This window comes from Poecilia reticulata, chromosome 15 (genome assembly GCF_904066995.2).
Source record: "Poecilia reticulata chromosome 15, P_reticulata-male-v2, whole genome shotgun sequence".
Taxonomy (NCBI): domain Eukaryota; kingdom Metazoa; phylum Chordata; class Actinopteri; order Cyprinodontiformes; family Poeciliidae; genus Poecilia; species Poecilia reticulata.
The window spans coordinates 27,187,268-27,214,880 of record NC_088844.1 but is presented as its reverse complement, the minus strand read 5'-3'; the positions used below and the strand labels follow the sequence as shown (position 1 = coordinate 27,214,880).

The 27,613-nt window shown below is 40.6% G+C and overlaps 2 protein-coding genes across 2 annotated transcripts in view; one reads left to right on the top strand and one right to left on the bottom strand.

Annotated features, from left to right (window-relative positions):
• Nucleotides 1–27,613, top strand: part of dntt (deoxynucleotidyltransferase, terminal) — a 122,730-nt gene that overhangs the window by 20,538 nt on the left and 74,579 nt on the right. The window contains exon 4 of the mRNA XM_008429981.3: nt 23,105–23,275. Within this exon, the coding sequence (XP_008428203.2) occupies nt 23,105–23,275 (171 nt within the window). The remainder of the gene's footprint in view (nt 1–23,104; nt 23,276–27,613) is intronic.
• LOC145555040 (uncharacterized) lies at nt 16,977–19,795 on the bottom strand. Its single transcript, XM_081616150.1, has 2 exons — nt 19,167–19,795; nt 16,977–17,386 (listed from the first exon to the last, which is right to left on the bottom strand). Exon 1 carries the CDS (start codon nt 19,724–19,726, stop codon nt 19,208–19,210), a length of 519 nt encoding a protein of 172 aa, XP_081472276.1. The 5' UTR covers nt 19,727–19,795; the 3' UTR covers nt 16,977–17,386; nt 19,167–19,207.

The window sequence follows — 27,613 nt, the reverse complement described above, 5'->3', positions numbered from 1 at the left end:
AACACTTTTTTCTTCCACTCAACTTTCCATTGATATTCCCACTTTGAAAAGCCAGACTTGTTGTGCTTACCCTTAATGAGTGTCTGCTGGATTACTCGTGAGTTTATCTGTAAGCCATCATCATTAAAATTCCATCCATCCATCTTTTTACACCCTTGTCCCTCAGTGGGGTCAGGGCGGTTGCTGGTGCCTCTCCAGCTAACGTTCCGGGCGAGAGGCGGGGTCACCCTGGACAGGTCGCCAGTCTGTCGCAGGGCAACACAGAGACACACAGGACACACAACCATGCACACACACACACACACTCACACCTAGGGGCAATTTAGACAGGCCAGTTAACCTGTCAGTCATGTTTTTGGACTGTGGGAGGAAACCGGAGTACCTGGAGAAAACCCACCATGCACAGGGAGAACATGCAAACTCCATGCAGAAAGACCAGGGCCGGGAATCGAACCCAGAACCTTCTTGCTGCAAGGCAACAGCTCTACCAACTGCACCACTGTGCAGCCCCATTAAAATTCCAAAGACTTGAAATATTTTTATATATCATGCAGATTTATCTCGTGAATCTATGAGTTTTTGAGACAAATGACAAAAACATTAAACTTCATCTCAACATTCTAATTTTCGGAGCTGCGCTTGTCCTTGCAGTGAACTCCTCCTCCTCCTCCATGTAGGAATCCAGCTTTCTGCTTTGTTGTTCTTATTTTTGCATTTTGTTGCGTCTTTCAAGCAATCTCGCCGATTTATTTTTGCCTCTGATTATGAAGATGCGAATCTTCTGTGTGTAATAAGGTGAACCAACTGCCAACTCCAAGTTTGCGCTTGTGTGGGAGCGCGGAGACCCCTTGATGAGTTTTTGTAAGACCTATTAAGCGCTGCTTATGAGGGCCTGTGAGGCATCTGCTTCATAATGAGTCTTTACTTCCCAGAGAGGCTAAATGTTCATATTCTTGGCACACGTGCCACGCTGCTTGCCCACGTGTTTTTGCATGTGTGTATTAAAACTCTTGCAGACTCTCGCACGTGTTTGTCCACATGGACGGGCAGGTGCAGATGTGCACACCGTCAACACGTTCTCACCTGAGGGAGGCTGCTGTTCAATTTCTGATCCACGGTTTCTTTCCACGGCATTAACTCCGTAATTAGCAATCCCCCTCCGTTTTTCTATCCCCATGATTAACTCATTATCTCCGCATAAAGCCACACGGAAGGAGAGTTTCTGATTAGAAAGGTTGTTCTAGCTGTGGACCTGAGAAAACTACAGGTAAAACACTTCACCAGGGCAGAAAAAAGCAATTACTTTGACTAGTCAAGTCAGACAGGAGTAGGAAAAAAAATGTGTTGCATCACTCTTTGTCTGTAAACCAAGTCCCTGCTTAGAAATTATTGCTAGCCATCCACCCAGGAGAACTGTGATAGGATAGTGTGATAGTGCTAATGAGGAGAAACCAATTGATCCATATTGATGATCCTGAATCTGCTTCACTGCCTGCTTGGTTACACAATATCTCTACTAAATGTGCCTTCCCTGCTATATTTGCATTTAGTTTTCTGCATATTTGTTGAAATACTCACTACACCTAGTTGCTTAACTGCATCCCTTACACCAATGGGGTCAAACACCTTTTCATTTTGGGCCATATCAAAAATCTGAATGTCGTTAAAGGGCCAGTTGTACCAGGATGTGCTAATAAAACACACTGAACTGCTAAAAATATTAACAAATGGCTGCTCAGTAGCATTCATCAGGTGTTTTTTTTTAAATGTTGTACATGTTTCACACTGATCAGTCCATCCAGGATCTTCTGATTGTTTTTGCAGTTTTTTGCAATCAAAATCACAGACTTATGGCTGAGGCTGCAGTCACTTAAGTCCAATGTTTAGAGGAGAAATTGCAGTAAAAATGTGAAAACATTTTGATTTTGAGTGAATTTTTCAGATTTCTGAAAAGCTGGTGGGAGTTATTCATGTAATCTGGAGTCTAAAGGGCCACGAAAACAGCTACAATGAGCCAGACTTGGCCCCCGGGCCTTGAGTTTGACACATGTGGCTTACACTATTTCACATTTCACACACCTAAGTTGGATTTAATTAGAACTTTATGAGAGATAAATAAAAAGTTGTACACAATCGTGGCAAGGAAGGAAAATGAGAAAGTTTTCAAAATCTGTTGCGGATCAAAATCTGAAAAGTGGCTCAAATTTATATTTAGTTTATTTTCCTCTGATATGCTAATTATGTTCCTCTATACATTTCAGCTTCACAAGTTGCATTTTCTTTCAAATATTGAAGAAAAATCCACCAATCTGCACATTTTCCATGACGAATTTTGAGTTACGTTCCTAAGAAAAATCTGCAATTTGGTGTAGGTCCACTATACAGACCATTTATTTAAAATAAAGATAAGATTTTTACATATAAAATATATGAAACGTAGCATAGCCTCTCAAATTGTACTGGGTTAAATGGACATATTAAATTTTAGATAATGAATAAATGAGGCTGCACAGTGGTGCAGTTGGTAGAGCTGTTGCCTTGCAGCAAGAAGGTTCTGGGTTCGATTCCCGGCCCCAGTCTTTCTGCATGGAGTCTCCATGTTCTCCCTGTGCATGGTGGGTTTTCTCCAGGTACTCCGGTTTCCTCCCACAGTCCAAAAACATGACTGTCAGGTTAATTGGCCTCTCCAAATTGCCCCTAGGTGTGAGTGTGTGTGTGCATGGTTGTTTGTCCTGTGTGTCTCTGTGTTGCCCTGTGACAGACTGGCGACCTGTCCAGGGTGACCCCACCTCTCGCCCGGAACGTTAGCTGGAGATGGGCACCAGCACCTCCTGACCCCACTGAGGGACAAGGGTGTAAGAAAATGGATGGATGGATAATGAATAAATGATTAAGTTATTAAGAACCTATAGTGTTTTTCACAATTTTAAAATGAGTTTTTTTTTCTGTCTTGTTTTTAATTTGCCGATATTTTTGCTTGACATTATTCAACACTATTTCCCAGCAGTTGTGAGTTACGGTTATGAATGGCAGCTCCACAAATAAGCAGCGAGTCATTGGGAGAACTGTGAATGTGGATCTTATCGCTAAATGCAATCTAAATGCGAAACTGTGTGGACTGAGTTTGTGTTCTGTGTCACAAGCTTCGCTCTTTTCATGAACTCAGACTAAACGCCGACTTTTGTGAAACTGACCCGAAAGGAGAGAAGGAAGTTACAATCGGATGTCTCCCTGGGCAGCCAGGCCAATTTCCTCTCTGACTGATTTCCTTTTACACTTTACACTTTTCAAACTTTACTTTTTCCTCCTATTTCTGCAGTTATTTGTCTCTAATTGAGACTATTAGTCCCTCTCCCAATCATGTGTTGAATCAACTCAACTTTTTTCTGTGTTCTGCTCTGGTTGTGGCAACACCTCTTAGCCTAGTAGCTGGTTTATTGTTAAAAGCCACTTCTGGTCCTAAAATGAAAGAAAGCCCCTTAATTATAAATCACTCAACTAAAAATAAAGAAAAAAATTGGGTAGGTGGAAAAAAGTCCAAGCTGCTGAAGCACAGAAAGAAAACTCATGAATAAAATCGATTTTAACTCTTTTTATGCATGAAACTAAAATGTTTTAAGATGGAAAAACACATTTTCTTGATAAAAGGAAAAGACTTTAGTGTCTGTATATAGATGAATTAATGAAAACGATATAGGAACCATTAGAGAGAAAAACTCAGCAACAATTTATGGCTTGAGGGGTTGAGAGGCGCATCTGGCGGAGCGAGGTTTGCTGGTGTAAGAGCAGGAAGTAGGTGGTGCAGAGAGGTGTCAGGAACACCAGGAGAGAGAGGATGAGCATCATCCCAGCAACACCCCCTACCAGCCGAGGCGTCAATCACACACTGGCAGCGAGCGGCCCGCCATTCCACAACCATGCACTATTGATTTATTCATCCCTGCTTCCTCTTCCTCCCCTCGCGCCTCTCCTTTACGCCCATATTACTTCTCTTTTCCCTTTTGTTGTTTCCAATAGCATCTTCCTTCAAAATTCTTCCTCTCATTGTTCTGCCTGTCTCCACACTGTGTGTACACACGCACACACACACATCCCCCCCCCCACACACACACACATTACACACACACACACACACACACACATTTACACACACACACACACTCACACACACACATTTACACACACACGAGTCAATCCCCTAACCTATTTTTTTTCTGCTCACGCTCGAGTCGACTGCTGTCATCACTTCACCACATGCCGGACGTAAGGAAACACAGAAACTGATGTTTGTTTCCTGACTGATTGATGTGTAGCATGGGCAAAACTTTTCTCAAATGGCAAAACACACACACACACACACACACACACACACACACACACACACACACACACACACACACACACACACACACACACACACACACACACACACACACACACACACACACACACACACATATATACACACACACACAAGCACACGTGCACATATAGGTGTGTGCACGGTACTGCACACACACACGCTTATGCAGTACCGTGATCCAAATCAACCTGGTTCTGTATGAAGAAACAATTGCCCCAAAATCTCATACTTGTGTTTTCAACTGATTAACTGTCAAAAGCAACTGTCAAGTGTTTTCTTTTATGTTGCCGTGGAAGAATTTTATCCCACTAGTTTTTTGCAAAATTGTTTTATTCTGCAGCATTGAAGGGTTTTCCAGCAAGAACTGCCTGTTTAAGGTTGAATCTTAATTGAACTTCAGTGTCGTATTTGACTAGATCTCTCCAAATCCTTCCTTTATTTATTTATTTTTTTGTTTCATTCAGTGATGGATTTGCTAAATGCTTAAGATTTAAAGGGGATGTATTACGTAAAATTTATATTTTGTTTATTTTTGTCTTTCCATTTGCGTTTCTACTGCTTCTAAAAAAAAAAACTGAACAAGCATTAAAAAAATACAACCGTTTTTTTTGCAAGAAGTTAATATTTTTTGGTGTCTGGAAAACATTACGTCAGAATTTGCAGGCACTGCCCGTTACCTAGCAACCCATTGGAGTTCCAGCATGTTTGGTCAGCTGGCCTTACCACTGATGGTACAATGGCTGCTGGAAAAGACAAGTGTTTTGTTGTTGGCTTACCATCCAGATTCTCATTGGTTGTGCTGGAGGCTCCACTTCTGCTTTTCAAAGGTGTATGGTTGTATGATTGCGTGAGTAGAAGTTGATTTGGGTGTGCCAGGCGGATTTAAATCGGATTCAAAGTGATAAGAGGCCCTTAAAAAGCTCAGCCTGAAAGAAACTCAAAACTGGCAGAACTGAGCAGATTAAAATCTCACTATCTTAGACTGATTTTATGCAAAAAATGTGACAAACATATTTTGTAGTGCATAGAAGCGTAGTGGGTCACATTTGAAGACTCATCACTTGTGGTTTTATCTGCACTTCTAGTAAAACACAGCATGACACTTCATGGTTATCTCATAACCTTTGCCAGTCTGGGTTAACTTGGGTCCCTCATTCTGTGTAGAAATTTACAAAACACACCAAGGCCTGCAGAGCTTTTATAGATTTTTGCTTGGAAGGGGCCGTGTGAAACGCAGGAGGCAGTTTGAGCTCCGTCCTAGTTTAATCAATATTGCAGCTGTCACTTTATGGCTCCAGCTAATTAGGCACACATCATCACAAGACATGGTCCACTGGAGCAGGCGATGCATAAAAAGGTCAAGGAGGCTTAAAAGGGCTCCTCCTGGTGGCCGTTCAGATACTGATGATCAGATTTTATAAGACTCATTTAGCTTAGGAACTTGTTTAAGGTTTACTAGGGAGCTGGAAGACGGATGTAAAATGAGCTGGTATAATTATTTTTGCTGTTAAACATCAACAACAACAGAAGTACATAAGGTCCGGAATCAAATCCATCTGTTCTCTGTTATTTTCCCCCCTCATACATTGAAGCAGAGAGCAAAAAACAAAAACGCTCTTGAAGGCATGTCCGTTATAAGTTGGTGGTGGGGGGTAAATGGCTGCACTATATCAATGTCCCCACACACCGAGCCTCCCTGCCTACCTTATCTCCTCATTAATCAGATAAACGCATATGCAGGGTGTAGCCTGGAGCACGAACACCACAGAACTGCTGCAGCAGCATGACAGCTGACAAAACGGCAAAGATCGAATGCCTGTATGCAGTTCCATTTTTCTACAGGTTAAGCAATTACATGGGAATGTTGGGTTGTTTTCTCTGCTCCATTAATTTCAAAAAGCTTAAGGGTCACCAAGGCTTAATTACTCCAATTAATTTTTCCTCAGTAATATAAAAGAAAGTTTTAAATCAAGAGTTCCTTGGAAAATTTTCTTGACAAAGAGTTAAAGCAGCTAATGGCTCGTGCAGCTTGTTACAAGCATGGCGGTGTTATTTGTTTTCTACTAAAACCTTTTGTGTGAAACACTAGAGATCACAAACAAAACAATGTAAACTATAGTCCCTGTTAACTAATGGCGGGGTAACATGGACAGGCTGAATGATTAGTGTTGGGTTTTCCACTGAAACTCACAGATTTTGAGAAAATATCTTAAATCTTTCTGGTTTAAGAGCTTAAGATCAGCTATTTTATAAATTACATCAATTTAAGGTCTTGATCTGAACTTTGAGCAAAAACAGTTTTATGTGAAAACTAAAAATGTACGATACCGAAAACTGAGCCTTGTGGAACACCGTAGTTTAAATCCTGTAAAAAGTCCTCTATTGGTCATGAGAGCGGGAGATTTTGGGAGATTTTATAGATTAGATTAGGGTTGGGCCATCATAATTTATACTTCAGCCAACAGCTTGAACATCTAAATGTGTGTAAATGTTTGTATGTGTCATTTTATGTTCCTTTTCTCTGTACAATACTGTGCTGATTGTTACATATTCAAAAACAACTAAATAAGTAGAAAATATTACTAAAAAGCTGAACCGCTTGGAAGAAGAAGCACCAAAGGCTTCGCTGAAGCTGTTCTGAAGTCTTTGTTCCTTTTCATGTTGCAGATAATATTTAATATCAGTAGAGATTAATCTGTTGATCATATATTTTGAGAGTTTTATTTAAAAATCTGAAGTGATAAACTTTAAAAAGAGCATATTTGTGCACACTCTGTCGAAAAAGTTTCAAAAATTAACAGAATCTGCCACCCGACAGCACCAATTAAAAAAGTTTGACAGGTAAACCACTGGTTTATTACTTTGTTTACTTGGGCTGCATTATGATTATGGCTCCTAATGAAGATATAGGCTGCAGTACTTATAGAAAATCTTTGCTAATCCGCTCAGTCCATGTGTGCATGTGGCATCTGGAGTAGAGAAAATGTGAGTGCAACAGATGCAGAGTGTTGTCGGCTCGGCTGGAAACATCTCCTATATGACATCAGGTTATGCTGCTAAGTTGGAAAACATTACACTGAAAATATTTAATTTATAATAAAAAAGCGAGAAATTAGCATAGTAGATCATGTTTTCTGTTTGAAAATGACCCAATTACTGTGTTGTACTTGCTGTTTGGGATGCAAGGTGCTCACAGCACCAGTCAGCCGTAAAACCTATTGAGTAACAAGCTTGAATTTCCTATTTGTTGCATGCTGAGAGGAGAGCCCAGCTGTTTGTGTGTGTGTGTGTGTGATGTAAGGGGTCGTTTTCTCCCCATGTGCAGCAGTAAACGGGTCAGCGCCTCTCAGGGGTGAGCCGGGCTGAAGGCTGCAGGTCTGCGCCGGACCACGGGCGCCGCAGTGACCTCACATTTCAGCTCTGCTGGAGGAGAGGAAAAGCAGACGACGTAAATGTGCTAAAGTCCAACTCTGCCAAGTTCGTGGCCTGAATTTCACTGTCTTCAACTTTAGTCCTCATGTAGCAGCAGCCACTATTTTTTATTCAGGCGTAGTGGAATGGTTCAGCTGGCTGTTATTTATAGATTTGTTTCTTCTTTCTTTGCATTGCGAGTCTTATAAATATTCCTAATCATATATTTTATAAGCTGGCTTTCCTTTTGCTAACCTCAGTGTCCAGACTTGATGCTCACGCCTGCAACAAATACATTAACACAAAACATCTAATATTTTAATGAAAGTGAATGGAATGATTTTATGCAGCTTTCAACTGCAGTTCAAGATTTATTCAAATTCGTCTAATTATTGCTACTGATATTACAGTATAACAAGTAGAACCACATTCTGAGCTCAAATCAGCTTTTATTTAATTTATTAAATTATAGCAAGTGTTTTAAAAGAAACTGATCTTATAACTGAGAAATATGAAAACTGCACGCCTTTCTTTTGTGTAAAATCCTTTTAAAGTTTTGGCTCTACGATGAGTAACATTCCTTTCCTGAAAAATAAAAAAATATATCAATAAAATAAGACTATTTATTTGCTTGTTTTTGTAGTTTTCAACTAAAATGCATTACACAAGTTAAAAAAAGTGATTTTAGATGAATCAACAAAAGTATGTGGTGAAAACATAGCAACATGTTCTTTGATATTTAAAAAAGGTTTTATAAATAGTACAGTTGATTTGCTTAAGTATTTTAACTAAGCTACTTTTATCAAATCAAAATGTTAAACAGGTTTCCTAAACATAATGTTGCAAAGCTGAAATTAATTTGATTAATTTCATCTTAAAACTGATTCAGTTTTATGAATAAACTGAATCGCAATTTTAAATAATGATTGAATTAACTTAATTTTCTTTCACTGTGATGTTGTCTAATCAAATAAAGCATCAGCAGCCAGCTCCAGGTTCTTCTGGAGGGTTTTATTGTTTAATAATTTTGTTTTCTGACATCTATCCTGAGCAACCTAAAGTTTAAAGTTTTTTTTTAAACCAATCTAGCAACACATGTGCGCGTCATTAGACCATACCATGACAGAACAGGTCAAACCAAACAACAAAATCTAAACAAAGAAACAGAAATGAGATTATTAATCTAATTTACAAACTCATCTACATAATTAAATGATCTGCAAAATAAAACATGTAATACAGAGCAACTCAAAAGGTTAATTTAAAGAAAACAATACAAAACAAAAAGAAACCCCTACATTTGGTAGAACCCGGTGACGCAATCGGTGACGTCATCACGCATGCATTTAAACAGGAAGTGCTGGGCCGGGACCTCCCAGACTCCGGCTCAGGTTTTAGCATCTGAAATATTCAAACAGTGGTGAGTAAAAAGAAAACAAAATATATAATTTACCAAAAAATGAAACATTCACATTTATCTAATGCCTGAGTGTTAGTTAAAGCTCACTTTAGCTTAGTTAAAGCTAAGTTTAGCTTAGTTAAAGCGAAGTTTAGCTTTAACTAAGCTAAACTTGGGCATGGATATAGACGGCAACGTAATGCTGCCACAAACCCCAAGAATAGTGAAAGTTGTGCAAGTTACAACAGCGGTGTTTAAATTAAAACATGGTGACCAATGTAGAAAAATAAAATAAATATATGTATTTAAGGGACAAGTGGTAAATGCAAACTTAACCACTTTGTCACAATGCTAACAAATGCTAACATGGGTAACACCAAGGGAGCTGACAAATGTTCCCTCCAGAAAATTTAAATAATTATTGGAATGTTTTTTAAACTTTTCACCAGTTTAGTTGCCAGATTAACCTTTTTTTTTTATTTTTTATTATTTTTTTTTTTATACAGTTTATCTTGAAATAACTGAAAACTGACCAGCTATTAAAACCGAAAAACAACAAAACTGCTCAGGAAATCAACACTTTATTTACAAGTAGCTAAAAAAATAATAATTAGCACTTTAGTTATTTGTGAAACTATCTTGAATCGGTTGAAATCTGTTCGTATAATGTCCTAATTAATGGAACATGACCACAGAAGTTGTTCAACTTTTCAGTAAAGAACATTTTTTCTCATATGGAAAGTAAAATATCAGAAACTCTAAATGAACAAAGTAGATCCCCACAGCAGATTCTGTTCTGTTTCTATTATACATGAATGATGGTGGGGACGTTTTGTTCTGAGCCGCTAACAATAAACCCTAAAAATAAATTGTTGGAGGGAACAGAACAACCACACACTAACCTGATTTTCAAAAATGAGCAATTTGAGAGGAGACAGACACATTTCTGTTAAAAATGATGCTTCAAAATTGCTGCAGTGTGCAGATGGACCAAATTACAACCTTCTGTTCAAACCCTTTATTGCTTTTTCTTCTTGGACATGAAGGCAGCTGGAGATTAATATCTTGACTTTATGTCCATCTACAACACTCTTTTTGTTGTTCTATATTTAGCAGCTGTCTTTTCCTGGAAATTGCTGACTATTAGGAATAATTAATAACTCCAAGAATTATCTCATAGCTCTTTTTTTCATGTTTCTTTCAGTTTGTGCTTTTGTTTTAAAATTCAATTAACCAACTAGAGGTGCATGACTTGGAGGCCGTTAGCATGTAGCTCTAATGTTGGTCTGCACCTCGTCTGCACTCATTGGTCTAGTCCAGTGGTTCTTAACCTCTTTTGAGGTACCGAACCCACCAGTTTCACATGCGCATTCACTGAACCCTTCTGGAGTGATAAATAAAATATGATTCCCCCCCCCCCAAATTCAAGACATAAGGTCTAGTTGGGTCACCCCATGATCTCCAAGTCTTCTTAAAAAGTAAAGTCTCTGAGAACAGTTCTTCAAAATATAGTCAGTGTTTTCAGCAAAGTTGAGCTGACTGTCCAGGAACGACCCAAGGTATTTAAAATCTGCCACAGTTTCAACAGGTTGGCCATCGAGAGAAACTGGAACCACTTTAAGGTCTTTAGGTCATTTAATTAACTTTAATTCTTAAGAGACTGAAAAATTAATAATAAATAAAGACTTTGCGGTATTCTGATTTAGTAATGTAATTATATTAGCTGTGTTACCACCCCCACGCCACTAGAGGCAGTAGCAACCCCGAAAAGATGCGACTAAGCAGCAGATTTAGAAGAACACCGAAAGCTACAGAATTTAGTAAAAACGGTGAGTTTTGCTGAAGTAATTAAAGACACAAGTTCAAATCCACGCTGAGAGTGGAGCTGCTTCAATCAGGGCTCCTCCGCAGCTCTGATTGGCTAAGCACTGTAACGTGATCCTCTGATTGGTTAAGCATTGTAACGTGATCCTCTGATTGGCTAAGCAATGTAACGTGATCCTCTGATTGGTTAAGCATTGTAACGTGATCCTCTGATTGGCTAAGCAATGTAACGTGATCTTCTGATTGGTTAAGCATTGTAACGTGATCCTCTGATTGGCTCAGCAATGTAACATGATCCTCTGATTGGCTAAGCAATGTAACTGATCCTCTGCAGCAAGTGATGGCAAAGCGGGGCGTCATCATGACTTTACACAGTGTGTCTTTACCTCCGCGGCAGAGGCTCCGCCGAACCCCTGAGACCGACTCACCGAACCCCTGGGGTTCGATAGAACCCAGGTTAAGATCCACTGGTCTAGTGTTTATCTTTTTCTCTAGAATACTCCAGAGATTTTCTGTAGGCTTTGGTTGGGCCATTTGGCTGACTAATTATGCACATAGCTATTAAAGTCATTCCACTGGCTCCCTGTAGCTCAGAGAATAGACTTTAAAATACTGTTGTTGGCTTTTAAATCACTAAACGGCTTAGCAACAAAATGCATTAAAGATCTGCTGCTGTTGTACCAACATTTCAGACCAATCGGGTCTTCTGGTTCTGGTCTGCTTTGCACCAGAACCAGAACCAAACATGAAGATGCAGCATTCACATTCTATGCACCACAAATCTGGAATATACTTTCAGAAAACTGGAGAAACTGAGTATCTTTAAATCTGCCTGTTTCTTTAAACAGCCCAAGTGCTTAAAACAACCACCCGCTGTTTTTTTGGTAACAAGTTTGTTTTTTAGTGTCTGTAAAAAGAGCCGTTTCAAAAACCTCCAGAATGTAGCATCACAAATCAACCGTTACTTAGCAACCCTAGAGAAACCCAGCCTGTTACCTAGCAACCCAAGCTGACTTTAATGTCAGCTTGGGTTGATTTCCATTTGTTTGGAAATGAGATTTCCAAACAAATCTCATTGTTTGGAAAAGATGAGTGTTTTGTTGTTGACTTGCCATTCAGAAACCACTCTTGTTGGCTGTGCAGGAGGCTCCACTTTTGCTTTTCAAAGATGTACGGTTGTGTAATTGTTCATCATTTTCATGTGCGAGTGTAAACTTTGAGACGGGGGGGGGCGTGGCCAGTTCTTCTTATTTGGATTTAAAGTGACAAACTCCCTGAAACAGCTCAAAACAGGCAGAATTGACCAGTCTAAAATCATTATCTGTGAATAATTTTGTGTAAAAAATTTAATGAATATATTTGTTATTGACCACAGATCTATCCTGACCTGTTCAAGAAAGCATAATAGGTCACTTTAAAACTCGTTGTTATACTGTAAAATGTAAATACATTGCCATTACATTGCAATTAGATTCTACCTTTGGAAAAAAAGAAGGTAATATCACCACAGAGCCTCTTACAAACGTGGAAAATGACTGGAAACTGTCTCCTGTATCTGTGTGTGTGTGTGTGTGTGCGTGCGTGCGTGTGTGTGTGTGCGTGCGTGCGTGCGTGCGTGTGTGTGTGTGTGTGTGTGTGTGTGTGTGTCCTGTCTGTCTTTCTGTGTTGACCTGTCCAGGGTGACCCCGCCTCTCGCCCGGAACATTAGCTGGAGATGGGCACCAGCAACCCTCCCGACCCCATTAAGGGACAAGGGTGTAAGAAAATGGATGGATGGATTACAATTACTAATTATTCACATGTTGTATTCAATAATTTACACATGAACATGAAAGGTACAACACAACATGTCAAAGAACATTACTAATAAATTGGAAATACTTAAACTACCCACTTGTTCAATGGAACTTGGTTGAACGAGCTCATCACCTGCTTGACCATCAGTTGTTTCTGATGAAAAGTTTTCTGTATTAAGCTATTTGTGGGAGGAAAACATACAAAACCACATAAAAAAAGCATGAAGACTGTTGATGGAGTCTTCAGTGGAGAGTCAAAACTTGTGCAGGTCACTTGGAAGAGAGCGTCAGGAATAAATAATTCTGTTTTCCTCTACCTCTCTCAGCTCTTTGCATGCTCGTACATATGTGGTGGTTTTCACACGCCCATGTGCTCGAAGCTAAGGTTGAACGAAATGACACGCTGGGAACGCCGTCTTTAGGCCGTAGCTTAGATAGCGGCCAACAAAAGAAATTAAAAACTATTGTTAGGTTCCTCATCAAAAAAAGAATTGATGAGAAAAACACTGTTGAGCAGATTTAATGGGAAACCAGGTGATTGTGTTTTGCACATTGTAAAGCCTAAATCAGTTACAGCCACATTGGCTGAATCTTGTCTAAATTGTTGGAAAAAGTTACATTTGTGTTAATATGAATGAGTTTATTTGGAAATGTTTTGATGGGTTGAAACATCTCCTTCACTAGGGAGTGTGAATCACTTCAGAGCTTTTCCTGGTTACCATAGTAACTGTTACACTTCTACCCAACTGATGATGTCACTAGGAACCCAGGCCTTGTGTCATAGATTCTATGACATCAGCTCTGAACCCTTTGAATATCTTGTTACGTGTGTTCTAAAGCCAGATGCGCAGAACTCAACGGATTTATAGAGAAGTGCAATTTTTCACAGAGAGACTGAAACGCAAGATGGAGCCCCGTCGATTCCCCAGGAGGCAAGATACACCTATGCCTATGACGAGAAAGATATTTGACCCAGACCTCCCATGTGATTTTGGATTCAAGAAGAGCGTCAAATTTGAAGATCAGGACCGTACTTTAAGGAACTCGATTTTAAAATTACCTAAAATTAAAAAAGATATCCACCCTACCCCCATACCGAAACAAAAATTAGATATTCAGGAGAATTCCGCCACAACTGATTCCAACTCTAGCAAAAGCTCAGGTTTCCCTCTAAGTTTGATAGACGGAATTGATGTAGACGGAATTGATATTCAGGCACTCATTAACCAGCATAATAAATTTCGAAAAGTACAGGAGTTGAAAGAAAGACACGAAGCTGCTCTTCCTAAATTACAGGAAAAGAAGCCAAGCCCAACGAATGCCTACGCACAGGATGTGCAAAACTGGAGAGACAAGCGGGAGAAAACTCCATCAAAAACGTTGCAGCAAATTGACAGAGATGTGCAAAAACCTCTCAACTTGTCCACGGATGTGGACAAGTTGAGAGCTGACAAGTTGAGAGCTTGTCCAAAACTCATTGTCCTTTCCAATGAGGATTCTGGAAAGGACAAACAAGGCATGCAGTTTAAAAAGTCTTCGTCACGTAGAAATGAACAAAAACTCAACAAACAGGTTAGAGAGAAGGCAGAGAAACGATTGGTAAAGCCAAGGCAAACACCAGAGTTAGTGAAGGCAAACGGTCAGAATATGTACATGACGAGAGGGAGAAAAATGTTCACGAGCAGGTAAAATTTAGAGAGAAATGTAAGAAGATGGCCTATGAAAATATAGAGAATATAAGGAGAAAAGAATATGTCAAAGAAGCTGTTGAGGAGAAAAAGCTTAACCAAGAAAAAGCTAAGCAGGAGTTTGCCCAAAAGTTACTTGACAAACAGGAGAAAGAAAAGAAAGTCAAAATGCAAAAGTATTTGACTGATGCATGGGATGATCAAGTTGAATACAAACGGCAAAAGCAGATTGAAATGGACAAGATCATAAATAAAGGGTCTGATTCCTTGATGGAATCAGAGCAGTCGCATCGAACGGAGGACGTTGAGAAGAAGAAACAGAAGAAGCAGCAGACACTCAGAACACAGGACAAGACTGAGCAAAACATGAGGGACCAAAAGAAGACAGTGGATGACAATTTACAGGATATATTGAGGAAAGAAGCTGCCTACGACTCTGTTATGCAAAAGAAGCTATGTAACAGCATGGCTAAAGAGAAGGTTGCCAAAATGCTACATGAAGCACATCAGCAGAAGAAGGAAACTCCAAAGCCAAAGACTCTGGCTGATAAAGTGTTTGCTAGTTATGAAAATAAACAGCAACAGAAGAGGGAAATGGACAGGGCTGAAAGGGAAGGGTTGCTTCCTGGATATCCAGCTGAGGAAATTGTAGCCAGGAGACAGAAGAAGGATCCCCAGCAGAAACTGAAGACACAGGACGAGACTAAAAAACATACGGACAATTTAGTAATAATGCAGTGGGGAATACAGCACAGTGTAATTGAGCAAGAAAGAGATGTTCAGTATGAATCTGGCTTTCTAGACTATAAGAGTGACTGCAACATTCCTGATAAGGACAGAAGTCGTGAAATACGTAAAAAAATAGTGTACGACCAACTGTCACTTACAAAGAAGGAAGAAGCTAAAAAACGGGCTTTTGTGGAGGATAAGTTACTGGAAGAAAGGAAAGAGCGGGAATCTGCAGAGCAAAAGCGTGAAAAACTGGAGAAAGAGAAAAAAGCTGCAGCTATAAAGAGTCTGACAAATTCTTGGGATTCCCAGATTCAGCTCAAACGGCAGGAGAAAAAGGAACTGTGTGAGACTGAAAGGAAAAACATGCAGACCTTGATCGAATTAGACAGAGTGTGTGGAGCTGAAAACAGTAAGCCAAGCCACCAGACTCTGCCAGGGAGAAGTACCTCCCTGGCAGAGTCTGCAAGAAGATCTGCAAGAAGATCGGTGGGTACTGCTGACCAACATGACGACACAAGAAACAGACCTATACAGAGTAGTCAGAAAGTTAGGAAGCCAGTCACATTACCTTTACTGAAATCCACCTCTGTGCACTTTGCTGAGGATCACCAACAGCAAAATAAGAGAGTAAAATTCCCGTCCATTTCCAGTCCCAGATAAAATGTCTGTTTCTCAGCTGGCCAAGGAATGTGATGGGAATCCCCCGGAGGAGCTGACCCAAGTGGCTTAGGAGAGGGAAGTTTGTGCCTCCCTACTTAGGCTGCTGCCCCCATGACCTGAAGAAAATGGATGGACGGATAGATGGATAGATAGATAGATAGGTTTTCTCTGGGTGCTCCAGTTTCCCTTCAAAAACGATCAATCGATCGATGGATAGATGTATAGATAGATAGATAGATAGATGGATGGATGGATGGATAGATGGATAGATAGATAGATGGATAGGTTTTCTCTGGGTGCTCCAGTTTCCCTTCAAAAACGATCGATGGATAGATAGATAGATGGATAGATAGATAGATGGATAGGTTTTCTCTGGGTGCTCCAGTTTCCCTTCAAAAACGATCGATTGATCGATAGATGGATAGATGTATAGATAGATGGATAGGTTTTCTCTGGGTGCTCCAGTTTCCCTTCAAAAACGATCGATTGATCGATAGATGGATAGATGTATAGATAGATGGATAGGTTTTCTCTGGGTGCTCCAGTTTCCCTTCAAAAACGATCGATTGGTCGATAGATAGATGGATAGATGGATAGGTTTTCTCTGGGTGCTCCAGTTTCCCTTCAAAAACGATCGATAGGTTTTCAGCTTCAGAAGGGAGGCCCAGACTTACCTCTCCTCAGCCACTTCTTCCAGCTCCTCCGGGGGAATCCCAAGGCGTTCCCATGCCAGCCGAGAGACATAGTCCCTCCAGCGTGTCCATGTCTTTCTGATTAGCTTCCCTGTGTATTTAACCCCACCTGTTGTCTCTGTCCTTCGTCGGGTCCTCGTCATTAGTTCATCGTTCGTCTGTCCGTTTCCAGTGCCGCATGTCTTTCTGAGTTTGTTCCTGATTCTTTATTAAATACATTATTTCCTCATTACTACCTGGGTTTACCGGCGTCTTCCTCACCTACAACCATGCACATATGACAGAATGTCCCTAGTATTAGCTACGGCAGATATATGGCCAGGGCCGTACAGAGACCACTACAGGGGCAGGTGCTCAACAACAAAAAAGGGCCCATCTAACCGCCTTCTAGGACAGAATATTAACAGCCTCTCAGCTTTCAGAGTTTAATAAACAATGATAAATTACAAAATTGTGAGACATACAATCAGAGCTAAAGGAAATCTCTACATAGAGCATAACACTATGCATATGTAAGATATTTTTTTAGTAATTTCTTTCTGCAGGTCTATTTTGTAAATCAGAGCTGGTGGTCTAGCTCTGGTTTACATATTTTGTCTTTACAGAATTACACTATTAAAAATATAAACAAGGGCACAAAGCAACCTTTGTGCCCTTGTAATCTTTTTATAGATTACAGATACTAATCTGTAATCTATAAAAAGATTACAGATTAGTATCCATTAGGACTGTAATCTATAAAAAGAGCTTCCTGTTTGCTGCAGTGGAGATGAAGACGGTCCAATCAGGAAAGCAGAGCTGCATCAAACTTTAAGGTGGAACTGCAGAAAAAAGAAAAAAACAAAAGCAAAAATTGAATTGTTAATGTATGTCACCATGAGAAAAGCCTACTGAGTTTTGCTTTAAAAACCTTTTTAAACATTTAAATCACACATTTGTCTCATGAACAGCAGTCTCATGTCTCATGTCTCAGTGATTGTTTTTGTTAAACTTATTTGTGCATGTCATAAATCTTTCCTTGATATTCTAAGTTTTTGTTTGACTCAAAGTTTTGCTTGTGATTCTCACATGACGTTGTGAGCAGTGGCGTAGCCAGAGGGGGGTGCCAGGGGGGCCATTGCTCCCCCTGTCATCTGATTGGCCCCCCCAGTAGCCCCCCCTGATGACTGACATATAACGGCACCAGGTTATTCCTGTACATTATTTGGAATCATTCTAAGTCAATCTATCTAAAGAAGAAAAACAATAATAAATATATGAAAAGAAAATGTATAAAACTTTATATAAGTCCATGTGATGACATAAATAAATAGATTTTTATCAGGCGCGATACCAGCCTCCTTTATACTCATAACAACAAGCTGATATTCTTCTCCTGGATGTTTCAGTTATGCTGCGCTGTGGTGCAACTCAAAGGCTAAAGCACTTCATACCTGGTGGTTGTAAAACACCAATAAGTTATTTATTGATCCTCCGCAAAATAGAGAAAAAAACGAAGAGGGGCCCACAATGTTCATAGTTTGGAGCAGAGGTGGCGCTGGAGGTTTTTTGTTGTCCGTCAAAGAAAAAAATCATTTTATTTCCAATTTGTAGTCATCAAACGCAACATTTATTATTTCTCTGCGAGAACGTTTTTAAATTCAGGTAACATTTCACGAAATGTCACTCTGATCGGTTCCTGATCCCGCATCACTTCCCTCTGCGGGAGAAAAACCCCGCAGAAGCGGATCAGCTGCGCTAGGCGCTTCAAAACCTCTGGTCCGTTAAAGCGTCCAGATCAGAGATGATTCTCTGACAGATATTGTTCTTAGTATGATTAATAATGAGCTCCACGATGTTCTCTTTGCGTAAAGCTTAAACTGTCTGCGCACCAAGTGGTCAGCTGATCACAGTCTGGACAGAAACCAGCGAACTGCTCTCTGTTCTTATCAAAATGAGGCTGAGGAGGGAATCTGACATATTAACTCAGTTAAGTTTTTACTGGTTTTGTTTTTAAAACATCATTAACGTAAGCAGTGTAACTATATATTGTATATTTGACGTTTGTCATCTCATGTGTGATTAATTGGAGCATTTACGTGCATTTATTGCCCAGCGCTCTGCGCTTGTTTCTGCTTAACGGATCTGCACTTTAATTTCTTTCCTCTCTCAACAGTCAGCTGTTATTCCTCTACTTAAACTATAATAAGTAGATCCTAACATTCTATTTAGTTTTTCTCTGTGTGCTCCAAACTCATTAATGTAAATTCATCAGAAGCCCGAACCACCATCAGGCAAATAATTCTGGTCCGACCCGAACTATTGTTACCTGTCCAATCAGAGCTTCCTAACCAAGGTGTCCATAACTCTTCAACACGCTGTCAGCTCCTGGTCAGAAAGACGCATTTAGTTCAGTGTCCATGAGATGATATTCAGAAAGGATCTTTTATTTGATTGATTTTAGTTTCCTCTGAGATGAACTCTTTGCATAAAGTCTATCAAATCTCCATGTGCGCCAGTCAAAGGTGTTAATTATAACATGTCAAATGACAGAGGGGCTTAAAAAATAACCAAATATTCAGTTAGGTTATTTTTTTAAATTATAAAAAATTCCCTTCTCACCCTCCGCGGGTGGTCTGTTTCATCCTCTGAGCTCGGGTCCTCTACCAGAGGCCTGGGAGCTTGAGGGTTCTGCGCAGTATCTTGGCTGTGCCTAGAACTGCACATTTCTGGACTGAGATGTCTGATGTTGTTCCTGGGATCTGTTTGAGCCACTGCTCCAGTTTGGGGGTGACTGCCCCGAGGGCCCCGATGACCACAGGCACCACTGTGGCCTTCACCTTCCAGGTCTTTTCCAGTTCCTCCCTGAGGCCCTGGTATTTCTCCAATTTCTCATGCTCCTTTTTCCTGATGTTGTAGTCACTTGGTATTGCTACATCCACCACAACGGCTTTCCTCTGTTCTTTATCCACCACCACAATGTCCGGTTGGTTCGCCATTACCATCTTGTCTGTCTGGATCTGGAAGTCCCACAGGATCTTAGCTCGGTCATTCTCCACCACTTTTGGGGGTGTTCCCCACTTTGATCTCGGGGCTTCCAGTCCATATTCTGCACAGATGTTCCTGTACACTATGCCCGCCACTTGGTTATGTCGTTCCATGTATGCTTTCCCTGCCAGCATCTTGCACCCTGCTATTATGTGCTGGACTGTCTCAGGGGCCTCCTTGCACAACCTACACCTTGGGTCTTGTCTGGTGTGGTAGATCTGAGCCTCTATTGCTCTGGTGTTTAGGGCCTTCTCCTGGGCGGCCAGGATGAGAGCCTCTGTGCTGTCCTTGAGTCCAGCTTTCTCCAGCCATTGGTAGGTTTTCCTGACATCAGCCACTTCAGTTATTTGTCGGTGGTACATCCCATGTAGGGGCTTGTCCTCCCATGACGGTACTTCCAGCCCCTTGTCTTCTGTTCCCCATTGCCTGAGACATTCGCTGAGCACATCGTCCGTTGAGGCTTTGTCCTTGATGTATTTATGGATCTTGGATGTTTCATCCTGGACAGTGGCTCTCACACTCACTAGTCCTCTGCCTCCTTCCTTACGGCTCGTGTACAGTCTCAGGGTGCTGGATTTGGGGTGGAATCCTCCATGCATGGTTAGTAGCTTCCTAGTCTTAACATCCGTGGCCTTCATCTCTTCCATTGGCCAGCTAATTATTCCGGCAGGGTATCTGATTACTGGTAAGGCATAGCTGTTTATTGCACGGATCTTGTTCTTGCCATTGAGCTGGCTTCTCAGGACTTGCCTTATTCGTTGGAGGTATTTGGCTGTGGCTCCTTTCCTTGTGGCCTCATCGAGGTTGCCATTTGCTTGTGGTATTCCCAGGTACTTGTAGTTGTGCTCTATGTCTGCTATTGTTCCTTCTGGGAGTGAGACCCCTTCTGTGTGGGCGACCTTCCCTCTCTTTGTAACCATCCGACCACACTTCTCTAGTCCGAATGACATCCCAATGTCAGTGCTGAAGATCCTGGTGGTGCGGATCAGTGAGTCGATGTCTCGCTCGCTCTTGGCGTACAGCTTGATGTCATCCATGTAGAGGAGGTGACTGATCGTGGCCCCATTTTTGAGTCGGTATCCGTAGCCAGTCTTGTTGATGATTTGGCTGAAAGGGTTCAGGCCTATGCAGAACAGCAGTGGGGACAGAGCATCTCCTTGGTATATGCCACATTTGATGGACACTTGTGCAAGTGGTTTGCAGTTGGCTTCAAGGGTGGTTTTCCACAGCCCCATCGAGTTTGCAATGAAGGCTCTTAGAGTCCTATTGATGTTGTACATCTCTAAGCATTCAATGATCCAAGTGTGTGGCATTGAGTCATAGGCTTTCTTGTAATCAATCCAAGCGATATATATATATATATATATATATATATATATATATATATATATATATATATATATATATATATATATAGATGTGCACACACACATTTAAAATGTGCCTTCCCTGTGCCTCGTACACAGGGAAGAAGCTTTTTAGTTATCTAGTTTTGCTAGCAAAGTCGTTAGCTATCAGCTAGCTAATAGCACAACAACAACAGCCTAATGTCTGTATGATAAAATAGTAAATTGATAGATAAGAACAGTTTTTCCTCACCTGGCTGTCTCCTCCTGCTCAGTAGTTCTTCAGAGAAAGGCAGACGCAGAGGCCTGTCAGTGTCTGTTGTATTTCATTACCTCTCTGCTAAAACCGCGACTCCGAGCTGAAGCAGAAACGATACTTCAACGTTTTCCGTCATCTGACAAGTAGCAAGTTACTCCACTTTATTCACCAAAAACGTTTTTTTATAATTCACCAAAAACTGTTTTATAATCTGTAACGTTCGCTACGTTGAGCTCCAGTTAGCCGCCTCATCTCACTGCGCAAAAGGCAACTGCGTCATGCGTCACGGGCAAAAGGTCAAAGGTAACACGGTGACCGGAGGGCTTATTATGTTGTACAAAAAAAAAAAAAATCATTTTAGTACATGTTATTATATGTCAGAAGAGGGCTTAGAAAATAATAATACAAAAAAATGTAAAAAAAATTAAAAATTGACCAAAGGGGCACTTGGGGCACGGAGCGAAAAGGACAGGTGCTCAAGCCCCCCCAGGCCCCCCTCTGCACGTGCCTGGTCTGTTGTCATCAACTCTGTAGAACTTTGAAGACCTTTGCACACTTACCCAGCTCAGCTTTCATTGACCTCACTTCTTGATTTGACTGACCTGACAATTTGTTTCCAAGTTGCTGTAGTTCAGAATTGCTTTCACTTCGTTATAACCCCACTATTCCAGCTACAGGTGGAATATTTAGTTGCAAGATCATTCCACAACTGGACTCACTGCTGGATTTCACACGTTTGTGGACACGGAAGTGACACCTGAGTTCAATGATTTAGAGGGGTGAATAAAAAGCAAAAAAGTATTCAACACCTCCACCAGACTTCAACAAACGTCTTAAATTGAACTGCAGTAAAACTCCAGTAGCGGAAAAAAAGAACAAAAAAAAAACCAACGTAGAAGTAATTGGAACGTTACTTTCTAACTAATCATAACTTCCATGGTAATATTCCATAAAAACTGTTTAGCATGAGGTACATGTGTACTGATGCAGAGGTGCTGAAAGTTTTACATTAAATACAATCGCAACGCTACCAGATTTAGTCCATTCATTAAACATGACCTGTTGACTAAAAACTAAAACATTGGCTTAGTGGACACTGTACACAAAAATGCAGCTCTTTATGCTAGTACTTTAAACATTCAAGCTAACAGGCTGTGAGATTTAATCTTTTATGCTAAAACTCATTGGCATACATAAAATCAACTACTGAAAAGTCACAGTAGAGTTCAGGAAAATGTTTTCTGTATGACATTCTTACAGAAAACCAGTTCTTACAGTTCTGCACAGTAGCGCAGGGCTGCACAGTGGTGAAGTTGGTAGAGCTGTTGCCCTGCAGCAAGAAGATTCTGGGTTCTGGGTGCATGGAGTTTGCATGATCTCCCTGTGCATGCGTGGTTTTTATCGAGTTTCCTCCCACAGTCCAAACACATGACTCTCAGGTTAATTGGTTTCTCTAAATTCTCCCTTGGTGTGTGTGTGTGTGTGTGTGTGTGTGTGTGTGTGTGTGTGTGTGTGTGTGTGTGTGTGTGTGTGTGTGTGTGTGTGCGTGTGTGTGTGCATGCGTGTGTGTGTGCATGCGTGTGCGCGTGGTCATCCAAGAGAAAAGCAACATGCAGAAGGTCCTAGACGGGGACACTGATGGAGAAAAGACAGACTGAAGACAGAGGAGTGAAATGGAGCGTGCAGTTATCTCTGTCTGGTTTTTCTTTATGGTTCAGTGAAGAGAATCCTCACCTGGCATATTTTTTGCGCGACCTCATTTTCTCTCCTCCTCTTATCAGCCCCTCTCTTTATAAAGCTTCACAATGGTTAATATGTCGTATCTTACGGAGGGAGGAAAAAGCTGCTCCTCTCTCCTACATTTTCCTCCAGCCTGCCTTAACCTGTCCTTGCCTTCATCCCTTCAGGATGCGTTTGAGGTTTTGGCGGAAAACTACGAATTCAATGAGATTGAGGGGCGGTGCCTGGCCTTCAGGAGGGCGGCCTCCGTCCTGAAGAGTCTTCCCTGGGCCGTGCGGAGTGTCGGGGCCACGCTGGACCTGCCATGCCTGGGTGAACACACTACGGCTGTGATGAAGGTGAGACCCAAGAGGCTTGCTGGGCTTTGATACACTTTCTCATCTAAACAGCACAGCAGGAGATAATTGGTCAGTGGAAGGAAAATGTAAATGTTTTTTTTTAAATTTATTTATGAAAATTAAAAAACAAAAGTGTGACATGCATTTGTATTTGAAGCTGCAGTATGTAATTTTTATAAAAAATTTTTTTTACATGTTCTGGTTCTGCTTTGCCTCCCTGGACCCAGAACCAAAAATGGAAAAGCAGCATTCAGCTTCAATGCATCACAAATCTGGAATAAACTTCAAGAAAACTGCTAAACAGCCGAAACACCGAGTTATTTTAAATCAAAGCTGCTTGGAGTTGTTTTTAAAACATAATCCGTGAAACATTAATCAACCTTATGATGTGCAACGATGGTAAAATGTCTCAGTTGTTGATTGTGCGTTTTATGACTTCGTATTTTTGTGTTTTTCTGATTTAAAGCTCTTTGAAATAACTTGTTACTGAATCTATGCAATAAAATTTGGTTTGATTATGATCTGATGTTTATCAAAACTGTTGCGAAAAGCTCCTGTGCTTTTTCCCAGTGCTCCCATTGCTAACTAGAAACAACCAATCACAGCCAGGAGGCGGGTCTTAGTGCTGTCCATCACAATCTTGTCTGGCATTGCTCATCCATAGCCTGATGTTAGCATAACCACTGAAGAAGTTGGATAATCGGTTCTCCTGTTTCTCCTAAATTAGCACATTTGGCATTTAGTACATGAGATTAATTGACAGCGCTAAGACCCGCCCTCTGGCTCTGATCGGTTGTTTTTGGTTGGGAGTGGAGCATTTCTTCAGGCAGCAACAGTATCTCATGAAGGAGCTGCAGGAGATCAATCTTTTTCACAGATTATCTGTCTCATGACAAACTGTCAAGACATGGTGCAGATATGTAAAAAAACATTTTCTTTAGTTTCATACTGCAGCTTAACTCATCAGTACTTTGTAAGTTCAATAACTTCAAATCAAATGACATTGGTGTCAAACATTTGTGCCGCTATCGTTTGTAAGATGCTAATAAATGTTTATGTAGCTCAGTTGATTGACACCATGTTTTGTTTGATTTTGCAGCTGTAGAGTGGCTAGCTGACCTTTGACCTCTGGAAACATTTATTAGTATCTTTAAAATGATAGGAGCACAAAGAAAACATTTGACACCAATTTCATTGAATTTGAAGAAGTTCGGGGCAGGTAGCTTCACTCGGGTTCACTGGTTTTGGAGGGATAGTTCTGTTTGAACGCCCTAAAAAGGCACAAGGTGTAATAAATACATGCACACGAAGACTACTAACCACTTAATAGTTGATGTCAGTAGAAGTAAATGCTTTTTTATATAAAAAAAGAACCAATACAGGGAAGCTTTAAGCTTCCTCTGTCTTTGTGATGTTATTTATTCACATATATTCTCTGCAGCTGCATTGATGCCAAGACTAAATTACATGCACAGTTTTCTTAGTTTGTACTGGATTTGATTTTGATTTGATTTTTTTAAACCCTTTCCCCTTTCAACCAGGGTTTGTGATGAAATGAGTAAGATTATTCATTCAGTGCCGTGTAGAAAGGATCCTTTTTATGAGCTCCGGTCCATAAATGTTATTTAGAATAACATTAATTGAAAATATCAGCCACTCAGAGTACAATATTCTCCTCTGTTTAGTTTCTTTGCTAATTTGGTGTCAGGAATCAAATCCGAAGGAAAAGAGCAAAGAGTGGTCAGTGGTTTTGCTAATGCGTGTAATTCAATCAGTGGTAATGAAGGACCCACAGGAACAGTTGTTTTTGTGGTAAAATATGACCTTGAGTGTGTTTTTAATAATTCATTAGAAGAAGAAAACCATGATTTTAGTAATACTAAACTAAAATCATTCCTTTACTTTTTATCTACTTATGGTTTTCTCTGATAAATTAGAGGGAATTTTTTTTGTTTTTTCTTAATTTTCCTTTCAGTTGTAAGTATTTTTAACAGATTTGATCTGTTTTTTTTCTTCTGTTTTGTCACATATGAATGTTTCGGATCGTCAGAAAATATCAAACAAAAATGAGATTAAATTCAAACTGAAGGTTTAAAATGATGACGTAAAACAAATCCTACATCTGTGTGAAACAACCTGTTGCCTATAAGTCGAGCCAAGCATCTTAAAAACAGCTCTGCATGAGAACAGATCACAGAAATGCTTCTCTATGTTGAAAATTTATTGAGGATTCAGATTGGATTGCACAAGGTCAAGTCACTGTGCTCACCATGTCCCAGAGAAAGAGCAACAATCATTCAGTAAAACAAAATCACAATGAGCGGTTATGAAAAACGTGGGGAGGGGAGCCGTGGGTTAGACACCATGAAGGCCGAACCTCGCTGCGTCTCTGCCTCGTGTTGACCTTGATGGCCGCCGCCGCTGCTGCTTTGTTAAAGTCATTCAGACTGTTGACGTACAAGGCAGCCTGCGCTGGAGCGAGTCAGTCTGTGTCAAAGCGCCGTCTCTCACAGTGCAGCTGGCTTCTGGTTTTAGCCTTCTGAACCGAACTGACACCTCATTTCAAGTATTCAGAGCTTTCTTTAACCCTAACACCATCTTTGTTTGCTGCACAAAATGAACCACCAAGGCAACAGAAGGAGAACTTAGTTTATGGAGGGGCCTAAGCAGCCTGCAGGCCTGAGTCATGAAGAAAAACTGGTAAAAGCCAGTTTGCCTATTCTGCACAGAATAGATTTAGAGCTTTTCTGTGCAGAGACGTGGTCCTGGTGACCAACTACAAGTGCTGTTTTGTCTTGTTTAAGCAGATTTAATTAAAAAATGTCAAATTACTACATTTTATGGTCAATCGAAACATGTAAATTTTGAAAGAATTGTTGATTAAAACGGATGAGGTGGTTTTTTGGTTGGATCGAAATTGGTTAGTTTCACAAAACTGCAATGGACACACTTTTTTTGCATCACACCAGTCACATGCTCAACAACCGGATGTTGCCATTGGTGCAAACCAAGAAGAGAACAGGAAGTAGTTGGAGGTTGATGGTGCGGCATGTTTTTAATGACTTATTACATGAACAGACTTATTCTTATATGGTTTTAATTGCATTTCTTATCTAATGGAAACATCACTGAATATTGACATGTTGAGCACATTTGTAATGGAAACAAGTCACAGCTGTGGTTCTCAGTCTTGGTCCTCAGGGAACAAATTGTTCTATGTGTTTTTGTTTAAAATAATGATTGAATCACTTCCTCAGAATGACATTAGGTTTTCCAGAAACCTGATAATCACCAGTCTGGAGTGTGCTGCAGCCGGGAAACGCCTGAAGATCAAGGTGCAGAACCATTCTGCTCATCAATTTCAAATATTGTTTTGTCTTTTCTGAATTTCTAGTTTCAGAAATGTTTCATTTTTTTGTAATTGAGCAATTTTAAAACAAATCAGATCTCTAAAAATTCAATTCAGTTTATTTGTGTACAGCTCATTCACAACAAATGTCATGTCAAAGTGTGCAAGGGAAATAAATTGACTTCATTATAAATTCAGTGTATAGAATTACACAGTATGTAGAGGTCATGTATAAACCGCTTTCTGTGTGAAAGAAGGCAGAAATAAAATGAACAATAATTGACTTTGAGGGAAAGTGCAGCTGTCCTCTTGGTTACCACACAGTCTGTTGAGTTTCTTGCTCTGTAAAATGAATACCAACACAGTAATTACAGTCATTTGGGCAAATTACTGCACTGGTTGGACAGACAAGGATGGAAAAGGCTACACATAAACCACACACAGAAAGATGAAAACATGCAGATATGACAAGCACACAAAGCCAATCGATGGTGTTCATTCTTGGAAGAAGAGGAGAACTCATTTCAGGGCTGATCCATACAGATCCAACTCATAAATCACAAAATCTTTACTATTTGTACTCAGTATGTATATTTGGTTAATTAAAGTGGAAAACGGGGCTGCACAGTGGCGCAGTTGGTAGAGCTGTTGCCTTGCAGCAAGAAGGTTCTGGGTTCGATTCCCGGCCCCGGTCTTTCTGCATGGAGTTTGCATGTTCTCCCTGTGCATGGTGGGTTTCCTCCAGGTACTCCGGTTTCCTCCCACAGTCCAAAAACATGACTGTCAGGTTAACTGGTCTGTCTAAATTGCCTCTAGGTGTGAGTGTGTGTGTGCATGGTTGTTTGTCCTGTGTGTCTCTGTGTTGCCCTGCGACAGACTGGTGACCTGTCCAGGGTGACCCCGCCTCTCGCCCGGAACATTAGCTGGAGATGGGCACCAGCAACCCACCTGACCCCACTGAGGGACAAGGGTGCAAGAAAATGGATGGA

Excerpts from the sequence above, each read along its gene's own strand:
- LOC145555040 (XM_081616150.1), bottom strand. The coding sequence starts at position 19,726 with ATGCTGGCAGGGAAAGCATACATGGAACGACATAACCAAGTGGCGGGC.